Source organism: Podarcis gaigeae (assembly GCF_964106915.1).
Source record: "Podarcis gaigeae genome assembly, chromosome: 6".
Classification (NCBI taxonomy): Eukaryota; Metazoa; Chordata; class Lepidosauria; order Squamata; family Lacertidae; genus Podarcis; species Podarcis gaigeae.
The window spans coordinates 57,793,455-57,804,753 of record NC_139682.1 but is presented as its reverse complement, the minus strand read 5'-3'; the positions used below and the strand labels follow the sequence as shown (position 1 = coordinate 57,804,753).

General features: G+C 43.0%; 1 protein-coding gene across 2 annotated transcripts in view; it reads left to right on the top strand.

Moving 5' to 3' along the window:
- Nucleotides 1–2,714: 2,714 nt before the first annotated feature.
- Nucleotides 2,715–11,299, top strand: part of USP24 (ubiquitin specific peptidase 24) — a 74,211-nt gene continuing 65,626 nt past the window's right edge. Inside the window, exon 1 of one of the 2 annotated variants that reach the window (XM_083742730.1) lies at nt 2,715–3,261. In XM_083742730.1, coding sequence (XP_083598856.1) covers nt 2,911–3,261 — 351 coding nt within the window. In that variant the 5' untranslated portion in view covers nt 2,715–2,910. Of the gene's footprint in view, nt 3,262–10,902; nt 11,123–11,299 lie in introns of those variants that run through there. The other variant, XM_083742731.1, reaches the window with a different exon arrangement.

Here is an 11,299-nt window from a genome sequence, read left to right as displayed (position 1 = left end):
CCCAAGGCTTTCTTCATTGTTACACACACAACCCAAAAAAATTGCTTTACCTTTCAAGTTAAGGCAGCTCTCCAATATTATTCTAAGGAGTTCAAATTTAGGGCCTGCCCCAGAATTGGAGGTTCAGTGCTTTGCATCCATGCATTTTCCCTGCCTCTTATATATCTTCCATAACCCATCTAATCTCTATTATTGCTGCTCCAGCTCCTATTATATATTAGGTTCAGAGAAAGAAAGAATAAAAGGCTTCCACCCTCTACTTTTAGACGTCCAAGATCAGGAGTTTACAAGAGGAAGTGGGGAGACTTGCAAAGCTGTGTATTTGACAGTCATATGACATAATAATCTAGGTCATGTATGATTGTGCTTCCAAAAGTTATGGGTCCATGTCCTGCCCACTGCAAGACTGGCTAGAGATGGAGGGAAGCAATAGGCCATTTTCTGACAAGGCATGCAGCGTGGCTCAGGTTATTGCACGCTGTCATCTGTACTGTAAGCGGCTAATTTGAGGTTTCACTACTGCAACAATGTTGTGAAGAGCTTTGGGGAAATAGAAAAACATATGCATAAACCTTAGTAATGTGCATTCCCACCATTCCTTTTTTGCACCTCACTTTGCTCATATCTCCATGTTTCATTGCTGTGTCTGTTTGTATGCAGAAGTGTGAGTTTCCCCCATATGGTTTGCGGTTATGCTTTGGCCTGTGTCAAACAGGAATTATGTTGACATCAGGGAAACATATTTCATGTTCAGCGTTCATTTTATTTTAAGATCCTTGCGTTACTTGCACATTCCAGAACGACATTGTTCACGTGAAATGCTATTCTTGTGCAAAAACACCCAGAACGTTTAAGAAAAAAATTGAGGCAATGCTGACTTGAACAATGACCTATGGGGAGGAACCGTAGAGACCCAGAAGAGGAAACAAGAAGTGGAGGGAATGTAGGAGGGAGAAAAACAGAGATAATGATAGGGCACTCTGTGTGTGTGTGTGTGTGTGTGTGTGTGTGTGTGTGTTCAAATAGGGTGGACAAGACCACAGAGAACTTAAATCCAGAGCCTGCATAAATATGGCAGATAGCATAGACAGGCAACTATGAGCAGGTTATAACTGATTGTACACAAATTCCATGCTTCAGAGTCACAGCAGGATATATAAACCCCTGGTGACAGTGTATATAAGCACCACTATAGATAATATGATTAACTAATCCATCAAACATGTTAAACAGATCCAGATCCACACTTCAGTGTTGGAATTTGGCTTAAGGTCTGGATTTTTTTGAGGTTCAATAAATTACGGCTTTTAAGGTCTACAGGAATTTTGAAAGCTGCAGCAGCTTCTGAAAGCAGAAATCAAAGACTGCCTGCTAGTTACATACACAATTAAGCAGCAGGATCTCAATTTAGAGATCTGATTCTGCATGAGGATTGTTGTGTGTATGCCTCCAACAGCAGCACTTTAAGCAGAATTTGAGCAGGTGCAGGTTTTTTCATGGAGTGGTGAAGAAGTGATGGGGAATCTGCACTAGTGGCAGAGGATGAAATACCTGATAGAAACCAGTATTTGATTATAAATAAAATTGTCCAGTAGCACCTTAGAGACGAAGAATATGAAGAAGTGTGCATGCACACGAAAGCTTATATTCAGAACAAACTTAGTCGGTCTCTAAGCTGCTACTGGACAATTTTTTTTTATTTATTTCGACTGTGTCAGACCAACATGGCTAACTACCTGAATCCAATATTTCATTTTCTGCCTTTAGAAATGTCACATGGACCAAAGAAATATGGCAAAGCAAAATATGTCCAAAGCTTCTGATGACCAGGGAGGTCATTTATGCCTCTTTAGGAGAGGAGACTGGTCCCTACATGCCTTAAAGGCATCTCCAAACAAGTTCAGGACCTGCACTGTCTTTCCAGGTACTGATGGAACAAAGCTTGGTGTAGTTTTTTGAGACTTTGGCTCATGGGGATTTATTTATTTAAATATATTTACTACCTGCCCTTCCCCAAAAGGTCCCAGGGCAAGTTACAAAACAGAAAAGAACAATGTCACCATACACACACACACACACACACACACACACACATACATATACACACACACACACACACACACATATATATATATATATATATATATGGCATACATATAAATGAAAAAACCCAGCCACAAAGTCACCGAACCCAAAAGCAATATTTTATTTATTTATTCGGGGAGCTTTTCTCCAAAACGGAGAGGTCAAGGTCTGGAAAATAAAAACACCAGCGAGTAGTAAATAAGCACGTGGTGGCAGATCCACCCATGGGCGTAGCCAGGATTTTTGTTGGGGGGGGCTGAGGTGGACGGGCAGCCAAAGTTGTTGAGCTTCTTTTAGGAAATCAAAGTTGAGCTTTTCTTGGTAAAAATGCTCCGTAAATAGGACATTGGGGGGGGGGCAGCAGGCTTCTTGCGGGGGGTGAAGAACCTCCGATAAATGAATACTTTCCATGCTTTTCAAGCTTGGCGGGGTGAGCGGGGCTCAGTATAATAGCCGCTTCTTCGCCCGAAGCGGCATTTGCGGGATTCCACCGCCCGTTGCCTCCGACGTTTCCAAGACAACCACACCCCTCTTCCCCTCCATTCACGTTCGGGCATTGGCCTCGCCTCCCTCCGCACGTGATTGCGGCGGCGCTCTCCCCCCCCCCTTTCCCCACGCTCATCCGGGCTTCAGAAGGCCGCTTCCGGGTGGGTGTGGGGCTCGGCGTTGTCCTGCCCTGAGGCGGCGGCGGCGGGAGGCGGGCCAAAGGAGGAGGAGGAGGAGGTTCCCGTCAACATGGCGGCGCGCAGAGCGGGCGGCGGCGGTGGCCGCCGGAGCGGGAGCAGCAGCAGCAGCAGCGCCTGAGGCGTCGCGGAGCGAGGCGCCATGGAGAGCGAGGAGGAGCAGCACATGACCACGCTGCTCTGCATGGGCTTCTCGGACGCGGCCGCCATCCGCAGGGCCCTCCGCCTGGCCAAGAACGACATCAACGAGGCCGTGGCGCTGCTCACCAACGAGCGGCCCGGCCTGCACTATGAGCCCATGGACAGCGGAGGGGGCGGCGGCGGACAGGGAGGCCCCCAGCAAGGCGGCGGCAGCGGCGGCGGAGTCTCCCGCGGCGGAGGGGACGGCGAAGGCACCGGTGGTGGAGGAGGAGGAGGCCAAGGTGGAGGCGGCAGCGGCGGCACTACCGGCTTCGACCCGCCCCCTGCCTACCATGAGGTGGTGGAGAACGAGGTAACGGTCTCCGGGCGGAGGATGGGAGCGGGCGAGGCTCGCCTGTGCTTTGCGCCGCCGTTAAGCGGGATCACAGCCTGACCTTTGGCCCCACCGGCCCTTTGGAAACGCATCGGAAGGGGGACAGGATCGCCCTAAAATACCGCTTTGGTCTTGAGAGAGAGAGAGAGAGAGAGAGAGAGGACTCGGGGTACTAAGAGCTTGCAAGGTTAGGAACCGCGCAACCCTGAATCCTCACCTCGATTTCTTCTCAAGGGGCCCCATCCCCCCAGTTTCCACGAGCTAATAGGGACCCCGCCACGCGCGCCTTGGGTGTCTTGGTGGATTTGACCCCCCCCCAAAAAAAAAAAACCAAAGCAGGCGGGTTTTCCTGGGCGTCTTGTGCATGAGCTGTCAGGTGCATAACTCGAGCTTCAAGTGCGATCTGCGTTTGGGTGCCCTGGTTTATCACCGGAAGAATAATATAGCCTGGAGCCTAGGAAAAGGGATTGCTGTGTTATGCCTAGGCTGCAGTGGTGGAGGGTTTGGAAGCTGGTCACTTGTGTGGGTGCAGACTCATTCTTTCATTATGAGGTGCCCATACTAATACTTTACATATCTAATCCGATGTAGGCCATATTGCTTTCAGTTGAGTTTGCTCCCATGTGTGTATAGTTTTCCAGCTTTTGTTAACCAAGGAGTTCTTTGAGCACCCATGCAACTCTTTATAGCAACACTGTCCTGATTGTCTTACTTGAAAAGAGTCTGGGTGACTTACAAGCAACAAAATCAGTAAAGTGATCCAAAACCATGAATTAGGTAGGAGGCTTTAAAACTATTGCATCATTAGTGGTTGAGGTAGAACTGGATTTGATGCTTATCTAAAAGTGATATTGATAGGCCCAGGTGCACTTCTTTTGGGCAGCTGTTCCAAATCTTAGGCACCACATCTGAAAATACTATATCTCTGGCACTATCCTGCTATACTGCTGATGGTAGAGAGACTCAACAAAGAGTCTCATTAAGCAAACAAAGTTCTCAGTTATGTTCATCTGGGAGAAGGAGATTTTTGAAATATTCTTGTCCCAGATTTCTTAGAGCTATAAAGCTCAACAATTTTGTGCACTATATCACATAGGTAGCTATGTTGCACGAGCAGCAAGTCATAACGTATTCAGACATGGGCAAAAAATAAATAGAGGTATAAAATACGCATTCTGACAAAACCTCATAAAAGCATATTGTGTCAGGAACTTAAGAGTTGTAGTCAGTTAACTTTTACTCAAGAGCGGACCCATTGAAATGAATGGCTGTTTAGGTCTGTTAATTCCAGTGGATCTTTGCTGAATGCAATAATTTATGTTTGGATCGTGTAAGCTGTTCCAGACATTCAGTAGCAACTTGCCTGGTGAGCAGTGTGGAGGTTGGGGCTGTCTGGGCACATCCAGTCCTGCCAGTACACCTGCACAGTCTCTGCCACCTTGCCCCTCTTCCTCTTGGTAGTGATGCGACTCTCCCCACTGAGTGAGCTGCTTCTGACTACAGTGGTGCCCCGCAAGACGAACGCCTCGCAAGACGAAAAACCCGCTAGACGAAAGGGTTTTTCTGTTTTGGAGGCGCTTCGCAAAACGAATTTCCCTATGGGGTTGCTTCACAAGACGAAAAAATCTTGCGTCCCCCAGCGGTTTTTTTTTTGCTTTTTTTGCCCTTTTCCTAAGCCGCTAAGCCGCTTATCAGCTGTTCCGCTGATAAGCCGCTTAACAGCTGATCGCTGGAAGCCGCTTGACAGCTCTAGCACTAATCCGCTAAGCTGTCAATGGGCTTGCTTCGCAAGACGAAAAAACCGCTAGACGAAGAGAATCGCGGAACGGATTAATTTCGTCTAGCGAGGCACCACTGTATGTTGCAATAGGTAAGAAAATGAATAGCCTTCCTACAATTGAATGGGTTTGGGAATAGGAATGAAAGGTAGGCGGCTTCCTCAAGCTGCTTCTTGGTGGAGTCACTCTGAGCACTTCTACCAAGTGCATATTCTCTGCTGCCTACGGGAAAGATGATGGGGGCTTCCTGGGGAGATACACTACCAAATATTGGCCAAGGACAGCATGGACTCCTTTGACTTCTGTACAAGATAGGAATTCAGAATGCATCTGGGACATCATCCAAGCTGTCAGTGGAGAAGCAACATGGCAACATTGTAGACCTCTGATACAATCTTATTCTGATCCATCATACACTGAAAGAACTAACTTATACTCTACTTTTTCTTCCATACTTTCTGCTCATTCTGACCTGCAATGCTGATTAGATAACATTCAGGTATGAATTTGTGGTTTGTCTCCAGTAATGTACCAGCACGGTTCACCTAGCACAATGGGATTGTTTCTTCTACCCCCCCCCAAAACCTCTGAAGCTGAATTTGACAGCAGGCAATGGCCAGAAAGTGACAGAAGAGGAAGCTCCATTGTTTGCACGGAAGCCCATTGCACTGGTGAAGCTGCAGTGTTGGGTACAGCCCTGTGTTTCTAGTTGTATTTTGTAACCAAGAACAAGTGCCTGAGTTTGTTTTTGGCTCCTCCCTCCCAAGGCCACTTTCCTTTTGAGTCAAGTAAGATTATAAGCTTTAGGTCAAAGACTGTCTTATTACTTGCTTTTCTATGTAGCAGCCTCCCTTTTTTTGGCTGAGGAGTGAGATAGAAATCCTTCAAACAAATAAATACTACTTACATTACTTATCATATTCCCACCCCAAGACTCCAGAAGTGATGTTATTGTATGAACCATTTTAACAGATAAATAAAAAGTTAAAATCAAATTTGAAAAGCTGGTTTTTGTTGTGAAGAAAGAGACAGATGCCTGGGGTTGAGAACTCTGGCTGGGAGCTCTTTTGCCAGGCTTGGCTGTGTACGAACTCCTTCTTTTCCTTGCTCCCAGTTCTCCTAAATTACATGCTGACAACTGAATCACGACTGAAAAGGTAAATAAACATAGGAATCCATGAGCATGTTCTTGTAGTAAGTTGGGAATTTTAATTATGTTGGGAACCAACGCAGAAGTTTTGTTTTGATTCTTAAGCATTTACTATTCTTCGCAGTTGTCATTACTGTAGTGCCACTTCAGTGATTAGTGCCGTATAACCACCAAATATTTACCTACTCAGTTTTTGGTGTGCCATGTAAGAGCCAAACTATCTATCTATTTATTTATTTCACAATGTTTATATACTGCTTGAGTGTAATGAAACCTCAAAGCAGTTTACCAAAAAAAAAAAAAAAACCACCTACATAGGACATTTGTGACTGGATTAGCCAACATTTTGATTCTTTAAAAGCTGTCACAGGAATCACACAATTAGATCTGATCAGTAGTGCTGAGGAAAAGAAGAGACTTTCTCTCCTGTCTCAATTTCTGTTCTGTTTGACTCTCTTGGGAAAATACAGATATCTAAATATTTGGTCCTAACAGAGATAAGCTGCCTTTGCAGTTTCCTGTACCTGGTTTTGTTCAGCAGCAATGCAGTGCCAATACTAATAATCTAAAGTAACACATTGGCCAAAAAATAACGGGACTATTCTTTTTCGCAAAGAGTCCACTATTTGTACTTCTGCACTGTACACCTGTTCATCACAGATGAGTTGCTATAACATTCATATTCAGAGTACCATTCCCATCCATCCCATCTTGGGTGATGGAAGACTTGAGAATAGCAGAACACTTCACCGTAACGTGTGTTCCACTATAATCATGTTCTTTTTTTGTGTGTGTTCACACATGTACAGTTGCTGTGGCAAACTATGCTTATGCATAGCTTCTTATATTTCAGAGCATTGCATCATTCACTAAACATTCTGAATCATTTTATGAATGCTTAATCCTTGTCAATAAACTAATAATTTAAGATATAGTGTGTTTAGAGTGCAGAAGTGATTTTTTTTATCCGTGAGACAGAAAGTTGCTATCTTAATTTTAAGATGAAAGGACTTGAGAATTTTACTCCTGTGGCTTACATTGGCCTGAAGGTTAGAGCTAGGGGGCTGCTTCAGAGGACTACTCTTAGGGTAACTGGGATGGGAAGGTAACAGAAGCTTACCATACAGGGGGCTCTGGGAACAAGAGAGTCTCTATGGGAGTAACTATCGTAGGGCAGTCTTTCAGGGCAAGTTGTAAAATGGAAAGTCCTTTCTGGCTTGTTTTTTAATCTGGGCTGGGGAAGAGTTTGGGAGCTTCTAATGGTCACCTCTCCTTCCAGTTATAGTGTGATGTACTGCTAGAATTTAGTGTTCTGTGTTCACGTTGCAGAGCTTAGTACTACATCCTGAAGTGCAACAAGTTAACTTAGAAAGTTTGAACAGCTATTGTATAGAATAAATATATACCCCAATATATACCCCACAGATTCAGATGTTATATTTTCAAAAACAGGTATATTCAGTTATGTGGTACCTTCTCTGAAGGTAAAGGTCTGACCACAGCATATCAAATTTCAGAGCTCTAACTCATTGGGAAACACCAAAACAATTTTCATATTCCTATCAGGCCAAGCACCTGATACATAGTGGTCTGACACATGTTTGCCAAGTGCAAATTTTTACTTGTGCACAGCTCTTAAGAATGTTTCTTTTTTATGGTTTCGCTTTTACCCACGTAGTTGCTCCTCTGTTTTCCTGTATATTATTACTCAGATTTCTTAACTTGCCCTTCAAGTTGCAACAATTTAAAAATACAGTATTAAAAACAGTTGAAGCAGATTACAATCAAGAGTAGGATGAGTTCTAGTTGTATATATATTAATTGCTTTGTCTTTTGGTTATAAATCAAATGGGGGAGCTGAAGCCTGAAAAATAGTGTAAAAGCTTAAGTATACAGTAGTTTCTTCACATTCTCCATAGATATGTTCATTATCACTTTTGTGCCAACTTCATAGCTTTCTGAAATTACGGGTTGCAGTTAAGTCAAGTGATAGCATTGATTTCATTGTTTAACTTTGTCATGCCTATGTTCTGTTGATTTTTAAAGGAGGAGTTCTTAAAATCTTAGATATGGAAGGACTGTGCCACCAACATGTTAACCCTTTTGTGTAAATTATAAAATACAGCCATATGCATTTTGTGTATAACACGTTTCAGGATTAAAGCATTTTTCTATGTGGTGTTCTTGGGTTCCTGGTTCTGCAAAACTGGAATCTCAATATGTTTTCAGCACTTTTATTTCTTGAATAAAAAATATTTATGGACATTGTCTTTTTAACCTTCTCCGCAGCTGTTATAGTCTTTAGTATATTTCTTACTGTTAACTTCCACCTTTAAAGGGTTTCCAAATACCATGTGAAATATTTTTCTGTTTACTGAAGCAACCTCCAGGCGAAGATTAACGCTTGATGTGATCTAAATGTTTATCATTGGTGGAAGTGGGAGGCCATTTATGCATGGAACAAACAGCAGCTCAGCTGGGCAGGAAGTGTCTTTCAGATAATGTTCAGTAGAGACATTTTCTGGTCATCTTCCCAGTCAGAAGTTCTATTCAATGACAGCTGCTTAATAAGGAAGTGAAATGCTGGAGGAAAATGAGGCCAGTGTTAGAAGTTAATTCTACCAAACACATTTTGAATGTTTCTGGATAAGAACAGGAGTCTCTTATAAGAAAAGGCCTGGGAGGATCCTAATCTTTTATAGGTTTTATTTGAAAACAACTTACTTATACAAAAAAGCTTGTCTGGGATAGAGGAGGCAGAGGTCTGACAGTTTATAACAGATCCTCATTTGGTGTCAACTCTTTTTCACCTGTTTTTTGCATGTATTGTTTGCTTTCCTTTGCTTAATATAAAAAAAAACTGTCTAGATGAACTTTTCAAATTCAGTGTTAACTGACAAATATAAAAGGGAGCTATAAAATTGTAACTAAGTAGATCTATACGCTCTGAGTTATTGTGTGAATCATTTGATGCACCTGTGTTTCAAATCATTTTTCCTATGGCTGTCAAGTATGGAATAAAATGTCCTGTCTATGGCAGCATCCTGATCTGGATGCTAGCACCTGACAGAAGGACAGGGGGAAGCATTCCTATTACCATGCCATGGACAATTATCCTTGTTTCACTATGAATGTATTTAGCTGGTATTATAGGATTTAAATTCTGAATGTGTTATCTTTGTGAATGTACAATCTTGGGCACCCCAAAGGAAAAGACAGTGGTGATTAGCACTTTTCCCTTGGGAATGGGAAAAAGAAGTAATGCTAGAGAGAGCTGTTAAAGTACCCATAACTTATATAATCCTGCAGCAATATAGATGAACTAAAATAAATAGGCAACTTGTGGTTTAATGTTTGATGAAAACTGTGTTGTAGAAAATGAATCGCACTGTTGTGTTTTCCTAGGCTTCCATTAAAGAGTTATACCTGTATTTGCATTAAGAAATGCAGGCAACAATAATTCGGTCTCTAAGGTGCTACTGGACAAGAGGAAAAGCATAACTTGCAGGGCTGAGCTACATCCAAATATCCCTCAAATTTCACACTTCATTTGTGCAGAATCGGAATAACCAGTGTTACCTCTGGTTATGAACCTAATTCATTCCGGAGGTCCGTTCTGAAACCGTTCTTAACATGAGGCATCACTTTAGCTAATGGGGCCTCCCGCTGCTGCCACACCGCCAGCACGCAATTTCTGTTCTCATTCTGGGGCAAAGTTCTTAACCCGAGGTACTACTTCTGGGTTAGCGGAGTCTGTAACCCGCAGTGTTTGTAATCCGAGGTACCACTGTATTACTTGCATGTACATGCTTGCCACTTTCCTGACTAGGTTACTTACTTACCTGATTTTCTTCTAGGATAGTGAGATGTTATTTTGCAGTTGCTGTAGTCGTCCACACACTGGCTACTTCCAGGCTAGGCTGCTGTAATGCGTTTTACGTAGGGCTACATTTGAAGGCAGCTCAGAAGTGTCAATTGGTACAGAATCCAGCCGCCAGGTTGCTTGGAGAGCAAAGAAGTCTGTGTATATAACACCCATTCTCCTTCAGTTACTTTCATTGCCTGTTTCTTCTAAGCTCAGTTCAAACTGCTGCTGAGTTTAACATTTAAAGCCTTTAATGGTTTTGGAATAAGTTGAAGAACTGCCCATGCTCTTATGAGTGAACTCTAGGTGCAAGATAATCCTTGGGGACTCTGTTGTCTGGCCTACCATAAAGAACAATCAAGTTTGCAGGTAGCAGGGATGGGGCTTTTGGGGATGAGACGGGACACCATATCTCTGAAAGTCTTTCCCCCAAAATGTGTTTGAACCCTCCACTTGAGTATTTTATGTGGGCCCTGAAAAGTTTATTTTGTTCTGTCAGGCTTTTTGTGATCCTGTTGCTGGGTTTTTGTGCTATTTTTTCAGTAATTATGTCGTAGTTTTATTGTGCTAAAAAAAACGCACCTTCGGAGGGCACACCTTGAAAGGTGACTTATAAATGATTCAGATAAATAAATGATGTGTAGTTTTGTGCTCTGTGATTTTGCTGTCATGTGTAGCATTGTTTGGTATGCTAGTTTTGCAGATAATGTGATGGTGCCGTGCACAGCCTCACAGTAGCTCAGTGTTGACTGAATAACATATCTGATGTTGTTTCTGGCTCTCTTTACAATGATGGATAGTGTGGAGACTGCTGCTCTGCTCTTAGCAGCAACCTCTGACCCTGTATTTCTCCTACTTGCTCTACAGTCTAGCCTCAGGAGGCTCTTCTGCAAAACCTCAGAGGTTTATGCACTGTGTCGGAGGTCGTGGGTAGTGGCTCTATCAAAGATTGGATGTATCTTGTTTTAGCCTAGTTAAGTAGATTGAGTTCGGGACATCAATGGGGATATATGAAGGGATTGGAATCTGTGTTGAAACTGCGTTAGGGTAAGTCTAAGATTGAGCACTTCTGAGCTTGTGCAGTCTTTTTTCCTCTTGAAGGGAATATCCCTTTGCAAATATTAAGTGTTCTCTTTGTTATCATCAGGATGCCACTATCACCACACTAAAAAAAGCATTCCTCCCTACATATATTCCATAACCCATAGTATATGTATTGCATCA